Source organism: Sceloporus occidentalis, unplaced genomic scaffold (assembly GCF_023333645.1).
Source record: "Sceloporus occidentalis isolate IW3139 unplaced genomic scaffold, rSceOcc1.0.p SCAF_70, whole genome shotgun sequence".
Taxonomy (NCBI): domain Eukaryota; kingdom Metazoa; phylum Chordata; class Lepidosauria; order Squamata; family Phrynosomatidae; genus Sceloporus; species Sceloporus occidentalis.
Window position 1 is genome coordinate 3,998,741 of NW_028317050.1, and position 24,752 is coordinate 4,023,492.

General features: G+C 39.4%; 1 protein-coding gene across 1 annotated transcript in view; it reads left to right on the forward strand.

The window, feature by feature from the left end:
- The window catches only part of LOC149286350 (myosin-10-like), a 222,921-nt gene that overhangs the window by 175,334 nt on the left and 22,835 nt on the right, over positions 1 to 24,752 (forward strand). The window contains exons 26-36 of the mRNA XM_089494253.1: positions 9,842 to 10,054; positions 10,363 to 10,507; positions 12,656 to 12,862; positions 13,511 to 13,615; positions 14,243 to 14,395; positions 15,272 to 15,520; positions 15,691 to 15,903; positions 16,013 to 16,225; positions 18,164 to 18,325; positions 19,874 to 20,002; positions 20,383 to 20,471. Of these exons, the coding sequence (XP_089350379.1) occupies positions 9,842 to 10,054; positions 10,363 to 10,507; positions 12,656 to 12,862; positions 13,511 to 13,615; positions 14,243 to 14,395; positions 15,272 to 15,520; positions 15,691 to 15,903; positions 16,013 to 16,225; positions 18,164 to 18,325; positions 19,874 to 20,002; positions 20,383 to 20,471 (1,878 nt within the window). The remainder of the gene's footprint in view (positions 1 to 9,841; positions 10,055 to 10,362; positions 10,508 to 12,655; positions 12,863 to 13,510; positions 13,616 to 14,242; positions 14,396 to 15,271; positions 15,521 to 15,690; positions 15,904 to 16,012; positions 16,226 to 18,163; positions 18,326 to 19,873; positions 20,003 to 20,382; positions 20,472 to 24,752) is intronic.

Genomic DNA, 24,752 nt, shown 5'->3' on the forward strand with positions numbered 1-24,752 from the left:
ACCTGTCAAAAGTTGTCCAAGGAAGGAAAAGCGGTGAACCTACGACAGGGTCATGGGAGGCCAAGGCTCATTGATGCACGTGGGGGCGCAAAGGCTGCCCTGTGTGATTAAAGCCAGCAGACGAGCCACTGTAGCTCAAATAGCTAAAAAATAAAGCTGATAGAAAAGTGTCAGAACACACAGTACATAGCAGTTTGTTGCATATATGGCTGCGTAGCTGCAGACCAGCCAGGGTGCCCATGCTGACGTCTGTCCACTGCCAAAAGCACGTACCATAAAAACTGGACCATGGAGCAATGGAAGAAGGTAGCCTGGTTTGAGGAAATAAGTTTTCTTTTACATCACGTGGATGGCTGGGTGTATGTGTATCGCTTACCTGGAGAGCACATGGCCCCAGAATGCATCCATGGAGGCCCCACCTCGCAACTTACAGGACTAAAGGAGAGGTCTAGTGGAGTCTATCCCTCAACGGGTCAGAGCTGTTTTGGCGGCAATCTGTTATAGATGATCAATGTGTGTTTGCATATATATATATATATATATATATACATATATATATATGTTAGGGCTGCAACTAACGATTATTTTAATAATCGATTAGTTGGCCGATTATTTTTTCGATTAATCGATTAATCGGATTTAAAAAAAAAACCAATATGCAAACTTTTCGTTTATTTAAAATTTAATGAACTGGATGTTAAAAAACAACTTAAAATTTACATTAACATTCTTATTTTGTTATGCTGTAATAAAAAACAATATTTTCAAAGTACGAGAACCCAAACACAATATTTATCAAACTAGTTTTAATACTTAAACCACTCACTTTGCCCCAGCACTCACTTTGCCCCTTGCCCCGGCACTTTGCACCCTGCACCCAGCACTTTGCACCTAGCACTTTGAACCCAGCACCCAACACTTTGCACCCTGCACCCAGCACTTTGCACCCAGCACTTTGCACCCAGTCTCCCACTCTGCCCTGCACCCACACTCACACTCTGCCCTCCATCCCCACTCTGCCCTGCACCCACACTCACATCCTGCCCTGCACCCAGTCTCCCACTCTGCTCTGCACCCTGCCCTGCACCCAGTCTCCCACTCTGCCCTGCACCCAGTCTCCCACTCTGCCCTGCACCCACACCCCCACTCTACCCTGCACCCACACCCCCACTCTGTCCTGCACCCCCACTCACACTCTGCCCTACACCCCCACTCACACTCACACTCTGCCCTGCCCTGCATCCCCACTCACACCCAGCCCTGCACCCAGTCTCCCACTCTGACACTCTCACACATAGAGAATCACTTACCTCACTCGATTAATCGATAACGATATATATACTAGGGCTGAAACAACTAATCGATAAAATCGATAATAATCGATAATGAAAATTGACAACGATTTTCATTATCGATTAGTCGAATCGATTTTTTATCGACTATAAAAAGAGGTTTTTTTCAGAGCAAATGCTTTGAAAAACTCCTCTCCTTATATAATCCGACCTCAAACAGAGATCGGATTATAACACTAGAATCCAGATCCCCCGCAACGCTGCAGGGGACCTGGATTCCCCTCACTGTCGGCTGGTCTCTCACTTCCGTCTCTCTCCCCCTCTGACTCCTCCCCCCTCCCATACACCGCTCTGCCTCTCTACCTGGCTCCGTTGCTGACAGGCACTTTCACTGCAGCTTCATAGAAGCCTCAGCGTAAGTGAAGGGCAGTAACGGAGGATGTCTGTGCGCATCGCGCAGACCCCCACCGGCTGACAGAGAATCATCCTCTCTGTCAGCCGGTGGGGGGTCTGCATCGCACAGGCAGCCTCCGTTACTCACCTTCACTTACGCTGAGGCTTCTATGAAGCTGCAGTGAAAGTGCCTGTCAGCAACGGAGCCGGGTAGAGAGGCAGAACGGTGTATGGGAGGGGGGAGGAGTCAGAGGGGTGTATGGGAGCCACCCTCCCATACACCACTCTGGTTCCTCCCCCTCCCATACGCCACTCTGCCTCTCTACCCGGCTCCCTGGTGTCTTGTGAACCTCCGTTGCTGATGCAGAGTGGAGTATGGGAGGGGGGAGGAGGCAGAGTGGAGTATGGGAGGGGGGAGGAGGCAGAGTGGAGTAAGGGAGGGGGGAGGAGGCAGAGTGAAGTATGGGAGTGGGAGGAGCCAAAGTTGTGTATGGGAGGGGGAGGAGCCAAAGTGGTGTATGGGAGGGGAGGAGCCAAAGTGGTGTATGGGAGAGGGAGGAGCCAGAGTGGTGTATGGGTGAGTTATAGTGGTGTATGGGGGGGTATTATGAATTTCAGGGCATATAGGGGGTATAAGGCATATCGATATTAGGCATATCAGGGGGGCATAAAACATATCTGGGGTAAAAGGTATATCAGGGGGCTCAGTTGCATATCACTGGCATATAAGGAGTAAAAGGCATATCGGGGGCACAGTGGCATATCAGGCGCACAGTGGAATCTGGCACATAAGAGGTATAAGGCATATATGGGGGCAGAGTGGCAACCTGGGTGTCAGATGTGCATAACTGGGGGCAGTTTGGTAAATAAAAGGAAATATAAACAAGGCTTTTTTCTCATAGTTTTTATTAAATATGAAAAATAGTTAACATATGAATTAATATTTACTAATAACTTTGTATCAAAACCTAGTTTGAGAAACACTGTGTTTGGGTTCTTGTAGCTTTTATTATGTCAGTAAAATAAGAAGGTGAATAGAGAGAGGCCGTTGCAATAAAGAGATGAAAGTGTACATTGTATGTTGTTTATTACATTATTTTAAATTATCCGATTAATCGAAAAAATAATCGGCCAACTAATCGATTATTAAAATAATCGTTAGTTGCAGCCCTAATATATACATACACTCACTTTATTAGGTGCACCTTGCTAGTACCTGGTTGGACCTCATATTGGACCCCATCTGTATGGACATGATGGCATCACTCAGTTGCTGCAGATTTGTTGGCTGCAGCAACAAGCAATTGAACAAGTGTACCTAATAAAGTGGCCAGTGAGTGTATATATACAGTGTCTCATAAAAGTGAGTACACCCCTTGCATTTTTGTAAATATTTTATTGTATCTTTTCATATATCTTTACACTGAAGAAATGACACTCTACTACAATGTAAAGTAGTGAGTGTACAGCCTCTATAACAGTGTAAATTTGCTGTTCCCATTAATGTCTAACACCTTGCAACAAAAGTGAGTACACCCCTAAGTGGAAATGTGCAAATTTCCTGCCCACTGATTAGTGGCACCGAGGGCATACATACACATACACACTCATCGCACTCAAATTCAAGCTCACACACATACACTTACACATTCATGCTAACACACAAAGACATATATACACTTTATCTTTCTAACACTAACTTGTTCCCTTCCTCCCTCTCATGCTCTTACCACACCCACAGCTTTTTCTTTGGAGCTTATGCACGTGACCCCACTGCTTTTCTCTTGGCCCTTGCTGGTTCAAAATTGTTCACAAGGGCCAGTTACCTGAACTAATCCCTTATTAAAAGATTTGGACCTGATGGACAGGTGATTGGTGGGATCACCTGGGCCCCCTCACATATGCATATGCACCTTTACACCTCACATATGCACTGGCGCACATAGGCATACATACGTACACACATACACCCTCATGCACATATTACCTCTCTCACACGCTTACACATACACATTCATGCTCATAAACACACTTATACATACACATTCATGTTCATACACAGTCAAATATACACATTCATGCATTGGTATTTGGGGCTATATTTGTATTAAAGGCATCAATGAACTATATCATTTGGAATCATGAATGACAATCTTTAATGGAATGTCCACATTGATGTGTGTTGTACATGAACAACATTAATGATTGTTATGTTATGGAAGACAGGAAGATCATTGACAAAATCAATCATAGAGTAACTATTATTCATGAATAATAATCAATCGATATTAATATATGGTACACTTATTGTATTGCATTCAATACATACAATTATAAATTTAGGTTAATAATAAATATTTAGCTATATTTATAGAAACCAATCATAGATACTGTTGTGGAAATCAAACGTTGTGCTGACCACCAGACTTCTTTGAATGTATAAAAGTTTATTCCGGATACAAGCAGCTGCAGGGAGATCTGCACAAAAGCAGGCAAATCTAACAGCTTTACATTTTCACACACTATATATACATTGAAAACAAAATAAATAAGTAAACTCCTACAAAAGGGCTGGCACACTTGTAATATCTCTGGGTTTACCATAAAAGGCAAAAGCCTAACCTACATATCATTAATATGTATGATATGGGTGGGGTTTCAGTTAATTAAAGCAGACATCCTGTGCCCGGAAGTTGACCCTGAGCCTACACTTATGGTCCAGTTTCTCACCAGCTGTGTAATTTGACCTATGCCCTCAACCATAAATATCCTGTTCCTAAACAGAACAATACTACCTCCCAGTGCATCAGACTCTTATCGCCAAATAGCAGAAACAGTTAACCTCTTCCTACCCACTCTCCACATCCTAAGATTCCACAGTCCCCCCTTTCATGCTTTAAAGATTCCATGAAGCATGACTCTTAGGCATTCACCCATTGTGTTTAACACATTTGTGGGCAGCCAAATCTTGGTCACCGTCATACACAGATAATAAACGTGTTTTGTAATTTCTTGAGTATTCTTGGTTTTGATATTAGAATCTCCATTAGCACTAGGGGGACATTCATGAATGGTCTTACCAATTAGAACAGGATAATGGGCAATAGACGAGGTAGCAGAATTCCAACATTTAAGGAGTAAAAGTTTCAACACTGTTATGGAGGCAAATATGGTTGTGAGGAACAAAGCCCCTATAATCAAACCATACGCCCCAAACCAACTACTTATTCCCCAATCCCCAGAAGAAATTTTCAGGGAACTTTGCATTTCAAGTACTTCTTTCCTAATCTCACTAACCGCTGGAGTAACATTTTTAGAGACGACTGGAACATAAGTGCAACATTCAGAGCCCACTAGTGAGCATAATAGCTAAAATGAAATGAAGAGCTATATGATTCTGTATGGCACCCAATCGTAGTGCTAGCATTTCTGCTGTAATACTTGTGAGAGCGTTTTCTGTTTAATTGGCCACTATTTCTAACATGATGGTTAAAGCTCTGATTCTTCCCCAATTATCTTAGACCCTAGTGGAAGGAATTCTCAGCTACCCAAAATTTCTGAAAACGTGGGTTCGTCTTTATGGTGCCTTTTAGTTCTATGAACCCCAAATACAACTATTGCTCTTTCTTTAGTATGTCTTATTGTAGGGAATATGTAGGTCACATAACATGATCCTTGACAATTCTCAGGTAATCTAGTAAATGCATAATTTCCACACCTAATAAAACCCATTTAATGTCACATAAATATGTGCTTTACCCAACGTCTTCTTCCCATGCAATATTAACAAGATGTACAATGACACCTGATTCCTGCAATTACTTGTGACACTTACTAGTTCCTACAAAAATACCTCCCTCAATATTTGTACGTTCTAAACACAAATCCCCAATGGTCTGAACTACTGTTATTCTTCCTCATTTCTCTTTGAAGAATTATAACACTGACCATACTCGATTTATGACATCAGAAAGGGAGGATAAAGAGTTTTAGGGAGACCTGGGAGTAAAACTTGAGTCTTATTTCTAAATCCTACCATTTCATCAATACAATACAATGCAATATAATGGGTCGGGTATAAAAAGGAACAACCCTGTCTGAACTATGAGGCATATGAATATAATCATAACACAGAGAATCTTGTACATTCTCAACGTAACTATTGGCAAGAGCAATATAAGAGTTCCGTTCACAACACTGAAATAGAATAACAAAGGATAGAAAAACAAATATTTGTAAAATGAGACTTTTTTTTTTTTAAACTTCCTGCTTTCTCTGTGTTAAAATACATGTTAATTATGCAATCTACTTAAGCAACATAAAATAAAACAAAACAAGTATCTGAAATATAAAATTACTAGGAGAATTTCAGTCTTTTAAATCTTTTGGGGGAGGAGCAAGCTTGCAATGGGAGATATGGATCCAAGAAACAAACAAATCTGTGTTGTACATAATACTTGATAAGCTCCTTTCCAGTGCGGTTCCTTTGGAAACTGTTAATAAGGACCAAGTCTCTAGATTGGATATGGTGCACATTTTTCTTCATATATTGTTGGCTGTACAGCTTTGACCTGTAGATGTTGAGACTCCAATGCTTAAATTAGTGGCATATCCACATTTATAAATTGTCCTCTTGTATGATTTTGATAGCAAATAAGAACCTTTCGGCCCATCCACTGTCCATTTTCCCAATATAAGGCTCATATCCCAATCAGCCCACGGTCCCGTCCTAGACTCAAGAGCCACATGCCCATGTCCTGTATTTTACATTTCCTTACTGTACCAGCATTTACCACTTCCACTGGTAGGCGGCTCCATACATCTACCACATAACTCCGTAAAGAAAAACCTCCTTACATTACATCTAAATACACATTGCATTGACATACTTATTACATAGACTGAAAGTACAAATATACTTAGCGAATACAAGCACAAGATTTTTGTAATTATTTTCATTTAAGTGTGAAAAAGAAAGTACTTAGAAATTTTAATTCCATGGGATAGAATCTAGAAAGATGTGAACCTGTGTCTGTGGATTTAGAAGCCACAAAGATTTCCTTATAAATTTATAACCTAAATGAATCCCCTAGGTATTAGTCAAGTCATGACTTTATGTGAACATTCTTGTTACAAAGTAACCAGTCACCAGGCGTTCAACTTTCTTTCTGATCTGAGTTCTGGTGGCTTGAGAACCCTGTTGAGATATAACTCAAATCATAATGGTTAGTTTATCAATATTCTAATACAATCTGACATTGCACGTACATAAATATACTTGACATATGGATGTCGTTGTGTCCTAAACTGATATTTCCTAATGAACACAATTATAATCTCACATAAATTTAATACTAAAAATATTCCTGATAGAAATACAGTTAGGGAACTATTCCAATGAAGGGATATGGGTGTATTCTATTATATATTTTCCAAATCCAATCTGCTTAATCCATTTTACACGCATTATAACAATATCCATGTTCCTATCCCACATTCATTCACACTTCATTCGTATCACACACACACTGGTAAAGCAGATTGGAGTAGAAACAACTTTCACGATAGCAGTTATCTTATGCGCATTGTATTCACTAGTGTTAGTACTACCATACAACTTTGCTTACTGCAAACTCTTAAGTCGAATTATTATTATTTTTTTTTTATTTTATTTTTTTTATAGTTTACCTCAGTTTTCCCAGCTGGCCAGGCTAAGGCAACTGTCAGGCATGCTGTACATACTTAAAAACATTACTCCAGGGAATTTTCAAAACGTAATCCCCAAAATACAAAAAGAAAAACTAATATCAAGTTACAATTATATTATTTTGCCTATTTTGTTTAAATATGCATTTCCTGTACATCACTTTAATAATAATCAAATAATTAGGCTGTTATTTGCTAGTATAATTGTGCATGGGCGTTATGGTGGAGCAAAGCTACAGTCTCTTTCAATGTTCCTTTATGCACAGAATAGGCAAGTTTGACACTTACATAAACCACATTTACAATAACTACAAATTTCTTATCCACTTCCTAGAATGTTCAAATTAATATCTGACAATTCTAGAACAATCAAACAATTCTATTTCTTTACCCAATGATAACATCATACCAGTTACAAATCATTCATAGAACCACCACCAATAGCAGCCCATCCCATTACATCCTTTTACTTTCATAACAGTACAACTTACAAACACTCGTAATAGTTTTGTGCACATCTTAGAAAGGAAAATATATACATACATACACTCTTTACTTCTATTGCATTCTTATTCACACACATACAAGGGTGACGTAATTTCTTCAGTTTTCTGCGCCTTTATTTTTAGAGAGGCATGCCAGTAATTCTAAACATTTTTCTTTAATAATTTTTCTTAGACTTTTGCATTATGTGCCAATTTCATATTACATTTAATCAAAGGTACCTTCTCAGGGAATTGCCCAATTTTATATACCTCACGTGAATTCCTGGTAATTAAATACCAAACCGGGGTTCCCTTTTCTTGGGACCACCACTTCCTTGGAACTAATTTTGCACAATCATACACCAAGAACTTATTTTCCCTGGACCAGATACAATTAGACACAATTATCTACTTGCGCTTGCTCTGAGTCCACTACATCAACGTCACCACGGCCAGTCTCCTCCCTTAAAGGTATTTATATTAATACCCGGGACCTTCTATCAATTATAACCTGACCGTCCTTCAACCGTCCTCAGGGGTCTCATGTGTACCACTTCATTCAGCCCTCAATTTAACACGCAACTGGGTTTTCCTCAGACCACCCTTGCAATCAAGATACCCTGGTCAACACCCGAAAGGCTAGCAGGGGTCTTGGGGCGGCTGCAGTCTGATTATTACCCAGTCCCGACCCACCTGGGTCTCAGTCACACAGCACTCACACAAGTTCCAATATCCCTGACCTAGGTCACCTTATACAATCTTAATATTAACGTTTATACATTCAAAGTAAAAAGATCCCGTCACCAGGAATATCTTACCCTCCAAGGGAACAATACCACTCGCAGGAGACACAAACAATAGACATTTCAAAAGGTGTCTTACCTCTTAATAGCGCGCTGGGTTTGTGTGTCCTGGAGAGAGTCCCAAGGAAAGGTTCGATCAGGTTTCCTGGATGTTGGGATCCTGCCGACTACGCCAAAAACTGTTGTGGAAATCAAACGTTGTGCTGACCACCAGACTTCTTTGAATGTATAAAAGTTTATTCCGGATACAAGCAGCTGCAGGGAGATCTGCACAAAAGCAGGCAAATCTAACAGCTTTACATTTTCACACACTATATATACATTGAAAACAAAATAAATAAGTAAACTCCTACAAAAGGGCTGGCACACTTGTAATATCTCTGGGTTTACCATAAAAGGCAAAAGCCTAACCTACATATCATTAATATGTATGATATGGGTGGGGTTTCAGTTAATTAAAGCAGACATCCTGTGCCCGGAAGTTGACCCTGAGCCTACACTTATGGTCCAGTTTCTCACCAGCTGTGTAATTTGACCTATGCCCTCAACCATAAATATCCTGTTCCTAAACAGAACAATACTACCTCCCAGTGCATCAGACTCTTATCGCCAAATAGCAGAAACAGTTAACCTCTTCCTACCCACTCTCCACATCCTAAGATTCCACAATACAAAGGGAAGATTCATAATTTTAACTATTCTGTCATAATATACAACATCGCTCATGAATGATCGGAACAAATTATTATTAAAATATATAAGTTTAATTTTAGTAAGTATGTTTCAATCAGTCATTTTTCAATAATACTATATATCTTGATAAAACAATTGTATAATGATCAAAATAAATTACTTGGAATCAAAATACATTATTTTGTTTGAGAGTGCAACTACTTCCTACTTCATCTATCATGCATTAATTTTACGTATTGCACTATTGTGTATTATGGTGTATTGTGAGTGTCTCTGCACCATCCTCTTTCGCTTTTGTTTTTGCTGGTTTTAGCATCTGGGAGAAGTGCGGTTTTCCAAGGAAGTATCTACATTGTTTATGTATAATATTTGTGTTCACACTATCTTTGTACATTTTCACTTTTGGTTGAGAAATATATTGGTGATAATTTGGATTCTTTCAGAAAATAACATACTGTATCCTATATAGGGTCGAGGAAGAAGCAAGCCAAAAGAACAGTTTATTGAAACAACTTAGAGAAGTACAAACCCAGCTTGCTGAGTTACAGGAGGACCTGGAGTCAGAAAAAGCTTCACGAGCAAAAGCAGAGAAGCAGCGCCGTGACCTAGGGGAGGAGCTAGAGGCATTGAAAACTGAATTAGAAGATACCTTGGATTCTACTGCAACACAGCAAGAGCTCAGGTAAAAAAAACAAAAAAAAACATATTGACACCACTTATTGAATTGTATACTATTATGAAATAAAATCACAATGCATAGTATAACATAACAATTATAAGAATTGGTTTTATATATATCAAAAATAAATAATGCACAGTAGCTATTTTTGTGATAATGGTGTGTTTCTAATAAAATCAGAAGAAGAGAATTCTGCTTTAGGAAACATTTTGAAAATTGTTTTGCCATCTCATTGTGAAAGTCACCATCAAAGGCTGTATTCACAATCTCCTTTTTAATGGCAAAAAGAGTATTCCTATCTTATTTTAAAGGTCAAAACGGGAACAAGAGGTCACAGAACTGAAAAAGACAATCGAAGAAGAAGCAAAGGTTCACGAAGCTCAGGTCTTGGAGATGCGTCAGCGGCATACCCAAGCTTTAGAAGATCTCTCAGAACAGCTTGAGCAGTCACGCAGGGTAAATGTGATATTATTTGTACCACCCAATTAAATTTATGCACTACCGTAATTGGAGTGGAATTGGAGACTTTCTATTTTCATCCTACTTACATTGACAGAGATAAAAAACTGCTAATTATTCTACAAAGTTTTATTTATGTTTTAGAAAGAGCAACAGATACTTGTAAAATGCTAACACACAGTTGCAAACATTTTCTGACCTCTGGAATTTGGTATGTATCATATTTGTCAGTCAAGTACCGAAAATTAGTTACATTTGACATCAGAAAGCAATATCAACATACCATATTTGCTCGATTATAAGACACGGATTTTTTCCGAAAAATGGGGTCATCTTATAATCAGACCTCAAATAGGTCTGACCATGAGATCCAGATCCCCCGCAGCGCTGGTGGGGACCTTTATCCTCCTGCCCCCCCCCAACTTACCGGTGCTTCTGAGTCCCCGGTGTGTAGCCGGGGCACCGTGTAGACGTCTACGGGATTTGGGGTTAGCGTCTATCGCGCAGACCTTCCCCGGCTGTCAGAGATCAGAGTTCCCCTCACCGGGGAATCGTTTTTTTGGTCATTGGTCATTAACGACTTATGACTTACATGGCATTAAATGAGCATTGGTTGCTCAGTTAATGACTGATGACGTGCCTTTGCTTTCTTTGCTCAAACACAGATGCTGTAATGCCTCAATGTCGAGGCATTCAGCAAGACTAAAATCTGCTCCAGGGGCCCTGTGTGGTCCCTCTCCGAGGCATCAACGTCTGCCATATAGAATATAGCAGAAGGCACCTAATTTAAAGAGCTTAGGAGGACTTTTTAATGAGTGTCCTAATATTAGCACTGTATCTTCCAAAAATGTATGGTTTGATGGGGAAAATGAAATTGCCTGGTTCAAAGATGTCCCAAATTTAAAAATAAATGTGCGCTTACCTTTAGCCCCCAAGCAACCAGACAAAATCTATGCATGAGTGGTATCACTGTACTCAAGAGATGTTCATGAGCAGATATTGGGGTGTTGTTTGGAAGTGACATATACCAAGAGCTGTACATTCTTACCTGAAGTACAATTTGAGTGAAAAAAACCACAAAAAAGTACCACAAGCTTTGACAAAGGCTGATAAATTTAGCGCATGGCAAAAGTTAAACTACTTGCTTTCAAAACATAACCTAGGATGTCTAGTTTTCAAAAAGATAGGGTTTGATGGAAGTAAATTCAGTTGGCTGGCTTTAAAGATGTCTGTTATGAAATAGAAATACTCTACTTATTCCCCTATAACTTGCAAAATAGCATAAACATTTCTAAACTCAAGATCAATTAGAATTATTATTAGAATCTATTTAGCAGTTTTTTTTATTAGCCTTTGTAGATGAATAAAATATTTTATAAATAAGTCATTAAAAGTGGTGTTTTTTATGTTTATATATTTGTTGCCAACTAGGCAGACAGTTTTTGTTTTTTTTGTACGCACTGTACAGCCAATATACTGTATTTGCAGCATGCTCGCACCTGTTTGGTAGGCTTAATTTTACACATTTGTGTTATTTGAGCCTGGGACCATCTTCATATAACTTCTCATCATTTCTATACCAATCCTTTATTTCCCCTTCATCTTAATGCCCTTCCTATAGCATGCCCCCTTAATATTCATACAATAGTCAACAATACTATTTATTAATTCACACAATTGAAGTGAAAATTGCTTGTCTGTGCCATCTTTGCCCCCAAACCGCTTGCTTGTGTCATATTTTTTGCCCCCCAAAAAGCTTGCCTGTGCCTTGTTGCCCCAATCAGCTTGCATGTGACCCCAAACAGCTTGCCAGTGCAATTTTTGCAACTAAACTGCCTGCCTATGCCATCATACCCCTTAAACATGTCTGTGTCATCTTTACTCCTAGATTGTCAGTGCCACAAACAACCTTTCTTTGTCATATATTCCCCCAAACAGCTTGTCTGTGGCATCTTTGCTTAACAGATTGTCAGTGCCTCCAAACTGCAAAAAAACAGCGTACACGGCTGTGCCAAAAGGGATCAGTAATAATTTTCACTTTATGTCACTGTATTTCAATCTGGTATTTAGTCAAATTCTGGAAATGTTTTACTGTTTGCAGACATAATCAAATTTTCCCTTTCCTCATGCTTGCTATCTTTGTAGTTCAAAGTGAATCTGGAGAAAGTGAAGCAGACTCTTGAGAATGAGAATTCTGATCTAATTAAGGAAGTCAAGACTCTACAGGCAGCTAAACAGGACTCAGAACAAAGAAGGAAAAAACTAGAGGTGCAGGTATCTGAACTTCAGATCCGAGTCAATGAAAGTGAAAAAGCCAAGTCGGAACTTGGAGAAAAAGTGAATACATTTCAGGTAATTTGTGTAATCAGCAGGATTCTTATTGGTCATGGTAGCTTACATGTAATTATGGAAAGTTATTCAGTTATTTATTTTGTAAAAACGAGTCTTGTATTTGGCATGTTCTTTCCTCTCTGTTATTTGTAAACAATAAAACACATGTAGTATGTTTCTAACATAAATTAAGACCAGACAGTCAAAATGGGTAAATGACTTCTTGAAGACTACGTGAACCAACTATATAGGCAACCAATTGTTTTACATTGAAAACAAAATGAAAATCCCAATCTCCTAGCAAATCAGCAGTATATTTAAAAGGGTGAAATATACTGAATGGTTAAGGCTAGTTAATTTAATGAGAAGCCTCCACATCCTATGTTAACCTATTGAAAATATTGAAACGCTTTAAAGTTGTAATGTATATGAATTGGGAATTTACATTGTAAATTGATCAGCTGGTTGTATCTGATCCACCCATTTAGTTTGTTTTAAGAACACTTAAGGATATATCAAGATAATAAGAACACATTTCAAGGATTGTCATATTATATTAACAATTAAAATATACACTATGTATCCTTAAAATAACAGAAACATACAAAACAGTCAATGCTATTCTTAAATCATGTTCCCCTATTACCTTTATGATTTTTGTTTTGGTAGGCTGAGTTGGATAGTGTGTCCAGTTCACTAGGTTCAACAGAATCGAATGTTATCAGACTAACTAAAGATCTGTCAGTTGCACAATCACATCTACAAGATACCCAGGTAATTTTTTTTGCATTGCTGTTCAATTCACACATATCTATGTGTATAATTACTGTATTTGCTCGGTTTTAAGATGAGGTTTTAGCAGGGGGGTTGTCTGCGTGCATAGCACCAGCTGCCCCCCACTTGACACCAAGGAGTCTGGAGCACAGGGGACAAGTCTAGGGATGCATCGGTAAATCGAGGGGGGGGCATATAGGGGTATAAGGTATATCAGGGAGGCGGAGTGAAATATAGGGGGGTATAAGGCATATCAGGGAGGCAGAGTGGCATATAGGGGTTATAAGGCATATCTCGGGGGCAGAGTAGCAAGCCACGGGGCTGGTTGGCAAATAAAAGTAAATAAAACCAAAAATTTATTTTTCTCATAAGTTTTATTACAAAAATAGTTTACATGTGAATTAATATTTACCAGTAAAACTTTTTTTCCTTTAGTCTTATGTAGGTAGTCTTATATTCAGGCTTTCTTTTTTTTCTAAATTAATTTTAAAATGTTGAGTGGTCGTTTTATAATCCGGGTCATTTTATAATCGAGCAAATTCGGTACATCTATGTCACATTCTCATAGATTATATGCATTTACTCATATATGATACTGTGTAGAAATCTCTTTCCCTGTAATTGTAGGAGTTTTTACAAGAGGAGACTAGACAAAAACTAAACCTAAGCTCCAGAGTAAAGCAGTTAGAGGAAGAGAAGAATAACCTTTTGGAGAATCTGGACGAGGAAGAGTCAGCCAAGAATCAGCTCAACCGCCAATTTCAGGCTCTACAGCAACAGGTAACATACCAATGCATACAAACACCAGATAATCCATCAAGATGCCTTGGAAGATGATTCAGCAGAGTTCCATGGGCAATAAATACTATGCACAATTTAGCTGATACCATTACTGGTGCAGTCAATATTTATAGCATAGTTGTATTATGAATTAGTAAAAGGACAATTGTTATTAAATTTTATTATTTCAGTATAATATAATACAGTAATTTAGTACTGAAATGTATTGAAAGTCACTTCATGGATGTACAATGCCTTAATGAGAAGTTGGCTCAAATCTTCTCTGGGAGAAACTTTACAGAGTTGGCCCTTCATAATGCTTAATTAAGTTGATGGATTGAACTATCTTGCATATTCACTTGCAAATTCCCTCTTTGGTAAATAAACACCAATGTGTTATATAACTAAAATCATTAATAGCTTTGGAGTTTTATGTAGAATATAAGAATTACAGATATGTTGTAATATTAGCTTTTATTACATAAGTGATTGGTATTAACATCAGCATCAGATTGATTTTTGACAGCTTGAAGAAGCTCCAATAGAACTGTTTGCTCAGCCACTCCCTTCCAGGCAACGTTGCGCAAAATGGTTTGAAATGCTGGCAAAAATGATCAATGTAGCCTAGATTATTGCAACCATATTTATATTAATTGTGTATGAATGTTAAAGACAAAAGTGTTTTAATTATCACATCACATGCTTAGTTTTCCACTTTCATTTTCACTGGAAGAACCATGTGGCAAAATTAGGTAGTGCTAAGATTTTATAAACTGTATATCTCACTAGTGCTTATGTAATTGGTGGTTATTTGTATATTTCAAATACTATTACTGTGGGTTTACCAGTTGACACAGTTTTTCCAATTACCTTCAGCTTATTGAATCGAAAAAGAAAATGGAAGATCATGGAGGCACAGTGGAAGCTCTGGAGGAATCAAAAAAGAAGATGGCTAAGGAGCTAGAGCTGATGCACCAACGCTTTGAAGAGAAACACCAAATTAGTGACAAACTAGAGAAAACTAGAAATCGGTTGCAGCAAGAACTAGACGACCTGATGGTGGATCTTGACCAGCAGCGACAAATTGTTTCGAACTTGGAAAAAAAACAGAAAAAGTTTGACCAGGTTACTTTCATTTAAACTTATTATACCAATTTTTTAAGAGATACAACTTCAATGATCATTTGGCTTGTTTGTTTATACCTAGGTGTTTTTCTTTTAACCAATTACTCACCTTTACAATAAACATAAACCTATTTTAGTTTATAATAAAAAAATATTTTTCCTTTTTTTAGTTGCTGGCAGAAGAGAAAAACATTTCAGCACGTTATGCAGAAGAAAGAGATCGAGCAGAGGCTGAGGCTCGTGAGAAGGAAACTAAAGTTCTGTCCCAAAGTCGAGCCCTGGAAGAAGCTCTTGATCTAAAGAATGAATTGGACCGGCAGAATAAACAGCTGCGAGCAGAGATGGATGACCTTATCAGCTCTAAAGATGATGTTGGCAAGAATGTAAGTGCACATACAGGATTATAAAATGATTCACAATAGAAGTCAACATTTTGTTACATATTGTAAAATGAGTTAAATGTAAATAATCACTACAAACCTGTTATTTTAGGTCCATGAACTGGAAAGATCTAAGAGAGCACTGGAACAACAAGTGCAGGAAATGAAAACCCAAATTGAAGAACTAGAAGATGAACTTCAAGTTATTGAAGATGGAAAACTACGCGTGGAGGTCAATATGCAGGCTATGAAAGCACAATTTGAAAGGGACCTTCAGAATCATGAAGATACAAATGATGAAAAGAAGAAACTACTAATCAAACAGGTGAATAGAACTGTTAGGATTTAAGATTGCTTGAATTGTTCTTGAACACAAGCATCAGAGCTGCTGGGTTGTTAATATGTTTAATCATTTATATTCTACATTCATTGTGAACATGTGCGTAGGAACCCCTAAAAATCTGGGGGGATAGCAGTTTTACTGGTAGGGTATACCTGACCATTTCACCAACAGGGACTTTTATGACATTGCATTATAAATACATAGACATTAATATGTAGTCGGCCCCCCTTTGCAGCTATAACGGCTTCCACTCTTCTGGGAACAATTTCACAAGATTTTGGAGTGTTTCTGTGGGGAATTTTGCAACCATGCCTTTATGGACCTTCTTTTGTACACTGGGGCACAGTCATGATGGAATAGAAAAGGACCTTCCCCAAAACTGTTCCCACAAAGTTAGAAGCATAGTGTTGTCCAAAATGTCTTGGTATATCACCTTCAGCTCATAAAACATTCTACTAGATGAATGGGAGAAAATTCCCACAGAAACCCCAGTTGGACCCCACTGGACACGGCCACAGAGACTACTATGATGTATTGAAGGAACCATCTAAGACTCTTAATACGTCATGCACACAGGAACATATCCACACACTTGAACACTCGAATAACATACACACACACAATAATACACCCCAGAACATTCCCACCCTAATATACCTAGACACATGCCCACCATAACACACCTGGAAACATACTAACATACCTATAAAAACAGATGTGCACAATAACATACCCACAAACATACACTATCACACCCAGACACGCATTCAAACACATCCTTCACTTACTCTGCCTACCCCTAGATTTAATACGTGGCGCTTTGTATTAGTGATGCCCTAGACCAAGTAGCACCCCGAAATATTCTCTTGTGTCCAAATGCTACATACAGTGACACACACACTCATTTTAACCAGAAATAGGCCTGGATTTAACCCTAGGTGCCCCTGAGTTAAACAGGTGTTACAGAGAATCATTCTCTTCCCCTTAAGTACGACATGCCTGCTCATACACACACATATGCACTGCTCTTACACATGTCTGCCCACAAAAACACATATCTATGCTGCAATTGCCTGCACATACACACTTGCCAGTACTCACACATATGCACTACCCTTATCCGTGATCTTCCCAACCAGTCCTGCACGGGCAGCTGTGCAACGAGGGTACTCGCCTCACTTAAAGCCCTGGGGGGGGATTTCTCTATTATCGGTCCCCCCCCGCATGATTTCCTGGGGGGGATCCGGTTCCTACGCCCGTGATTGTGAACATGATTACAACAATGTGTTCTAATTTTGTCACATAAGTCTTCATTACATCAGTATTTCAAGGTTCTTTTGAGCAATCCTATTCAGATATGGAACATAGTGGGAATGTTTGACAGAACAAGGCATGGAATTCCAGAGAACAAATGCAGCACATGTGAAGTCTCTGGAGGCGCTAGAGGGGGGGAGTTATAGTTGAAAAGTGAAGAGGGCAGTTATGAGAATATTTGGAGATCCCATTGTACAGCACTACGGAATATGATGGTGCTATATAAGACAATAATAACACACGTGTATGTTTAAGTTTTGGTAGCTAACGAACATTTTTGTTCTCATGTCATCTGTTAACCTCTTTCATGATCATCATTTTAAATATGTTTCCCCTTTTCATACCATTCTTTTATTGATCTTACTTCCCACATATAGTCATGAGTTCTTTCATTCTACATCAACATATTTTTCACAAGAAACTATATTTTTCCTCAATATTTACATTGCTTACTTCTTTGGTACTTGCATAATTCTTCTAGGCTGCTTTTCCAACAGCAGTGGCTTGAAACATTGATTCCAACTCTAGGAATAGTGGAGAGAGGTAATTGTGACAAACATTAACGCACCTTAAGCATCTCAATATCAGGGCTGCTTCTTATTATAGGTACGAGATCTGGAGATGGAATTAGACGATGAACGAAAGCAAAAAGCTCAAGTTGCTGCTGCCAAAAAAAAGTTGGAAATGGACCTTCAAGATATGGAAAGCCAAATAGATGCTGCTAACAAAGGCAAGGAAGAAGCTGTTAAACAGCTGAAAAAACTGCAGGTAATCAAAATTTATGCTTTAGTGGCCTATTTTAATAAAGTGAAAGAAACTTAAAAAAGGGCATTGAAACCAAACCAATAAGAACAAATTGGAGGTTATGCTCAGAACACTCAGTACTTTAAATAAAACTGTTTGTCACACTAAAATAAAATATATACACCAAACATATAAAAGAATACCATATTTGCTCGATTATAAGACAACCCTGATTATAAGATGACCCCCCAAAATCTGAATATTAATTTAGGAAAAAAAGAAAAAGCCTGAATATAAGACAACCCTATAGGAAAAAAGTTTTAACAGTAAATGTTAATTCATGTAAACTATGTAAACTATTTTTTTTTAAATAAAAGCTATGATTGAGAAAAATATTTTGTTTTTATTTCCTTTTATTTTACAGCCTGCCCCCCAGTTATGCACATCTGCCCCTAGGCTTGCCACTCTGCACCAGAAATGCCTTATACCCCCTATATGCCACTGTGCCCCATGATATGCCTTTTAACCCTCTAAATACCACTGTGCCCCATGATATGCCTTTTAACCCTCTATAAGCCACTGTGCCCCATGATATGCCTTTTGACCCCCTATGTGCCACTCTGCCTCCAGAAATGCCTTATACAGAGTGGCATATAGGGGGTTAAAAGGCATATTATGTGGCAGAGTGGCATATAGGGCGGTATAAGGCATTTCAGGAGGCAGAGTGGCGTATAGAGGGTTAAAAGGCATTTCTGGAAGCAGAGTGGCATTAAGGGGGTTAAAAGGCATTTCATAGAGCACTCTGCCTACAGAAATGCCTTATGCCCCCATTTAACACTCCCCCCCTCAAACTTACCGGTGCTTCTGATTCCCCGGTGTGTAATCGGGCAGCGTGTAGACCTTCAGAGTTCCCCGCACCGGTGCGCGGAACTCTGATCTCTGACAGCCTGGGAAGGTCTGCGCGATGGATGCAGACAACTCCCGCTGCTATCCGCACCTCCTTCCGGCTGTAGCGGAAGTGTCCATGCGATTCGCGTAGACGTCTACACGCTGCCCCGGCTACACACCAGGGAGTCCGAAGCACCGGTAAGTTTAGGGGGGGGCATAAGACAGAAGGATTCAGGTCCCCTGCAGCTCTGCAGAGAATAAAAATCAGTTATAACTCAATGTGAGTAAGTAAAATATGGTAGTGACAGCAAACCAATCCCAACCACAGTTGTTTACTCTATGAACCAGTAGCTTAATGAAAATGACAGGACAAAAGGACTGGGATTTCTATTCTTGAGCACCTACTGCTATGGTAAATCCCCCTAGTTAAAAAAAAAAACACATAACCTCCATGGTCTCAAAATAAAGTAATAAAGGATTGAAAAGGTTTGCAATCATGTTCATCTACATAAAGTTAACAAGGGTATGTTTGCATCGGACATCTTGATTATTTTTTGTCTGTCGTGTAAAAATATGACCTATGAAGCCAAACAAAAAGGCTGTAATTGTCTGGACCCAACATTTTGAAATATTCCACAAACATAAGATAATTTTTGAAATAAACTGGAGATGCCTGCGTTTCAGCTCCAGCTAAAAGATATGTGGCGTGAAGTAGAGGAGACACGTTCATCCAGAGAAGAGATTTTCATCCAATCTAAAGAAAATGAGAAAAGACTCAAGAGTTTGGAAGCAGAGTTACTTCAGCTCCATGAGGTTTGTAATTAAAATAGACTAAAATGAAAAAGGTAAATGTAAAATTCTGTCTAAACAAATTTTGTGTCTTTCTTTGATAAGGTAATGGTTTTAAATATCCTTAAACATAGGTCTGCTTTTCAGGATTCTTCAAAAATTAACAACAACAACAACAACTTCAAGGAGCACAGACTAAATCAGTTTCACACACATCTCACAAATATAACCATAGCACAGAAACAAAACCTTAGGTGTCCAGACATATTTAGAATGTTGTTATGTGTTGATAACATCAATGTAGATCTATCACTTCTATATTTAGCTACTCCCATTTCATTTTTCCAAGTACTCTGAGTTTAATTTACATTCGTGTTAATTGTATATTCCTTTATAATGTCTAGGACCTGGCAGCTGCTGAAAGAGCAAAGAGGCAAGCTCAGCAGGAGAGGGATGACTTAGCTGATGAGTTGGCCAATGGTGTCAGTGGCAAGTAAGTGCATTCCTCACCATCGATGTTTTCGTTCAAATATTGTATGCAAAACATACCGCTGTATGGATGTAGGAAAAAAGTCAAATGGGCAAACGTTAAGGGCCAAATGGTTCTCATGTGCTGACAATGTTTCTCTGTGTGAAAGCATAGACATAGGAGTCAGCGTAGGCTTGAACCCAATGCCTGGTTCACCCCAGCATGGCAGGGGCAGAGCAGGGCCGGACTGGGAATGAAAAGAAGCGTTGGAAACATTTGGAGACCAGCCCCATATAGTTTATCTCACAGTCAAGCTCTTATACCCACACGCACTCCTTATACATACCCGAGTCACACTATTTGCCATACAAATAACTATAAAACATTCTTTTATCATGTTATTTGTATTAAAATGCCAGAAACAAAAGTTTTAAAAGGCCCTAATAAATTAAATACATTAGACATAATGGAATCAAAACATTTGCTACTGCAAACATTTTTAGATTAAAAAGTTCCATTTTATTCAGTGGAACAAAACAGTAATCACATTATTCTTCACAATATTCTTGTAAGAAACTTTTATTTCTTTATTAATTCATGTAAACAATTTTTTTCATATTTAATAAAAGTTGTGATTGATATTTTTTTGATTTTATTTCCTTTTATTTGCCAACCATGTTATGCACATCTGCCCCCAGGCTTGCCACTCTGCCACCAGAAATGCCTTATACCCCCCTATATGCCACTCTGCCCCATGATATGCCTTTTAACCCCCTTTATGCCACTCAGCCTCCAGATATGCCTTATACCCTTTTTTATGCCACTCTGCCCCATGATATGCCTTTTAACCCCCTTTATGCCACTCCGCCTCCAGAAATGCCTTATACCCCTATATGCCACTCTGGCATATAGGGGTTAAAATGCATCTCATGGGACAGAGTGGCATATGGGGGGTTAAAAGGCATTTCTGGAGGCAGAGGGGCATATAGGGGGTTAAAATGCATTTCTAGAGGCAGAGTGGCATTAAGGGGGTTAAAAGGCATATCATGGGGCACTCTGCCTCCAGAAAAGCCTTAAGCCCCCCATATAACACACACACACCCCCCTCCACGACTTACCACTGCTTCTGGTGTCTGGTGAGGGCAGCGGGTGGAGGCCGCCATTCATGAAGTTAAAGGAGCCGGTGTTCACGCACCTCGCCGCCCAATGGTCGTGCCTCAGCTCTTCGTCCCACCCCTTTTAAGACGTGGGACGAAGTGCTGAGGCACTGCCATTGGGCGGCGCGGTGTGTGCACCGGCCCCCTTAACTTCATTAGCCGCCGGCGGCGGGAGGAGGCGGCCTGGGTGCCGCTTTCAATACTGCTCGCAGCCACTCAGAGGCTGTTTTGAAGGTTTGTCTCCCGCGACCGGGCCACGTAGCGACCGGCCCTGGAGCAGAGTAGTATAAATCAGCACAACCTATTATTTTGCCTCATTGTTTTAGTCCTCCTATGGAAGCATGTGAGGGCTCTCCTTACACAGCAGGCATGCTCATCTTTGCTTGATGGTAACTTGGCTTTGATGATTTGGCCTTGGGTCAGCTTGGACACACAGAAAGACAAAAGTGCCAGCTGTAAATTCCAGAATGAATGGGATGAAACAATGTCCAGATAAAATAAAGCTATCTTTTATTCACATTTTTGGACAGTAAAATAGAGCAGGATAGACAATACAGGACCAGGCTAAACACTGTGATAAATGCTTAGAGTGTGCTTATTCTAATGCAGCCTGAATGGTTAGATTAGATTTTTTTATGGTAGGCAACAAATTAAAACTTGCAATTAAGATGCAGCTAAGAGCACAGGACTGGGAAGGGCCAGAAAATGCCCACATATGAAATATACCTACGAACATAACCCCATCACCACCTCAGCCACAGTGCTCATGATAAATATATAAAACCGTGAAAGTGAAGCACTCTTAATTAAAGTTCTACATAATTGTAGAAAGAAGAATGAAGTTATAAAGTAAAAGTACACTAAACATATTCGAGAGCAGGAGACCCAAAAAGGACCAATATTAATATAATGTGTCCATTGGTAACCATTCCTGGTAACAATAGAGTATGTTAATAATTCAAAGCTTGAAAATTATATTAAGTATCCAAAAATTTATAAGCGAAACTACTCTCAAAGCTCATCTCAATTACACTTAGCAAAAATGTCTAGATATGTATGTTTGCCAACACAATTATTTTAGCCTGAGTTACATGACAGTATTTGAGTCCTTGAGGTTGCCAAGTTAAACATCCAAAACACTTGCCATTAAAAAAAAACCTGGAAGAACTATGGATCCCCTCTATACCGGAGAAGGAAAAGCACATTTCTATTCTGTCTGTAATAAACAGCCTTACATGACCACTTTGTCTCTAGTTCCTTACACCTTCTCGCTCTAACTGAAACCTGGCTATCCCCTTCTAACACTGCCTCTCCCACTGCTCTGTCCTATGGTGGCCTACACCTCCCATGGGTTCAAAATTTATTTCTATTACCTCCTCTTTTGATCTCCAACAACATATTAACTCCCCTACTCATGATGATGGTAACACCCTGGACCTTATTTTTTTCGAGCATGTGCTCTCTCACTAACCTTTCTAATTCCCCTTTCCCCCTCTCTGACCAGCACTTCCTTTCCTGCTCTCTAACCTTGCCTCATACTCGCTCCCTTGCACCCCAACCCCACCTAACCAGAGACCTTAGCTCTATTAACCTTCAGAACTTCTCAACTAATTGACTCTCTCTCCAATCTCAAACATGTTGTGCCATAAAAACGCTACCTCTGTCAATAACTCCACTCTCACATCTGCTCTTGAGCATGTAGCACCAGTTACTACTCACTCCTCACGACGTTCACGCTTCCAACCCTGGCACTCGATTGTATCCCGACACCTACGACGATGCTCCCGCACTGCTGAACGTAGTTGGCCAAAGTCTCATTCCATGTCTGACTTTCTGCACTATAAATTAATGCTACATTCCTACTACTCTGCTCTCAACCTTGCTAAAGAAACGTACTTCACCTCCCTCATCTCCTCCCTGTCTCACAACCCTAAACGACTCTTTAATACTTTCAATTCCCTGCTTCGACCGATCCCTACTACCCCTTCCACTAACCACTTTCTCTGCTGTCACTGAAGAGGATGTAATGCTCTTCTTCTTACCACTTGTCCAACCACATGCCCCCTTGACCCCATCCCTTCCCATCCCTCTTGACTCCGACCTTTCGCTCACACCCCATATTCAGTCTGTCTCTAAAAACTGCCGTCTCCATCTTAAAAACATTGCCCGCATCCGCCCCTTCCTAAAACAGCATGCCACTTCAGGATTAATTTCAAAATCCTCACTCTTACTTTCAAAGCCCTTCACAGCGGTCCCCCCCCTTCATCTCCTCACTCATCTCTAAATACACTCCTAACCGATCGCTCTGCTCATCCAATGATCTCCTTCTATCATCTACTCTGATTTCTAGCTCTCATGCATGCTTACAAGATTTCTCAAGGGCTGCCCCTCTCCTCTGGAATGTTCTCCCCCGGCCTTATCCCTCAAGACCCACTTATTTAAGGACGCTTACAACATAGCACATTAACGCCCTCCCATATTCTTTTAGCTCACCTTTCCTAGTCCCTCTCCTGCAATACTTTTTCTAGTGTGGCTGGTCCATCCCTTACACTGGCGTTTTTACCCTTTACATATTGTGTAATACACCCTAAATCCCTCTAGATTGTAAACTCGTTTGAGCAGGGCCCTCCTCACCTGTTGTCTCTGTTAGTCATTTTGTTATATTACATGCTACTTGTTATATTCTGTCTACCCATTGTACAGAGCTATGGAATTTGATGGCGCTATATAAAACAATAAATAATAATTAGTGCAGGCCAAAAAATGCCCAGCTCTACTAAACAATCTACAATCTCCTGCAGCACACACACTGTATTCTCAAACCACCTTGTTTTTATTAGTCATGCAATAAATTTAGACTAGTTTAGAAACTAACCTCTGTGCTTTGAGATATACAAATCATGACCGAGTTTTTAGTGATTACTTTTGTTTGCTTTTTCTTTTGCTTTCTTGATTTGCTTGCTGGAGAGTATATATTTTGTGCGAAATTTACCTTAGCAGCAAAAGTGTTGTTTTTAGATATCATATTGAATGAATCCCATTGGAATTTACTGTATATGCACCGGTTCTTACTTGTCAATGGATAACCCACCTCTATAGCTTTTCTAATGAACACAGAGATGGACCTGAAAAATGCCCTTTTCAAGCA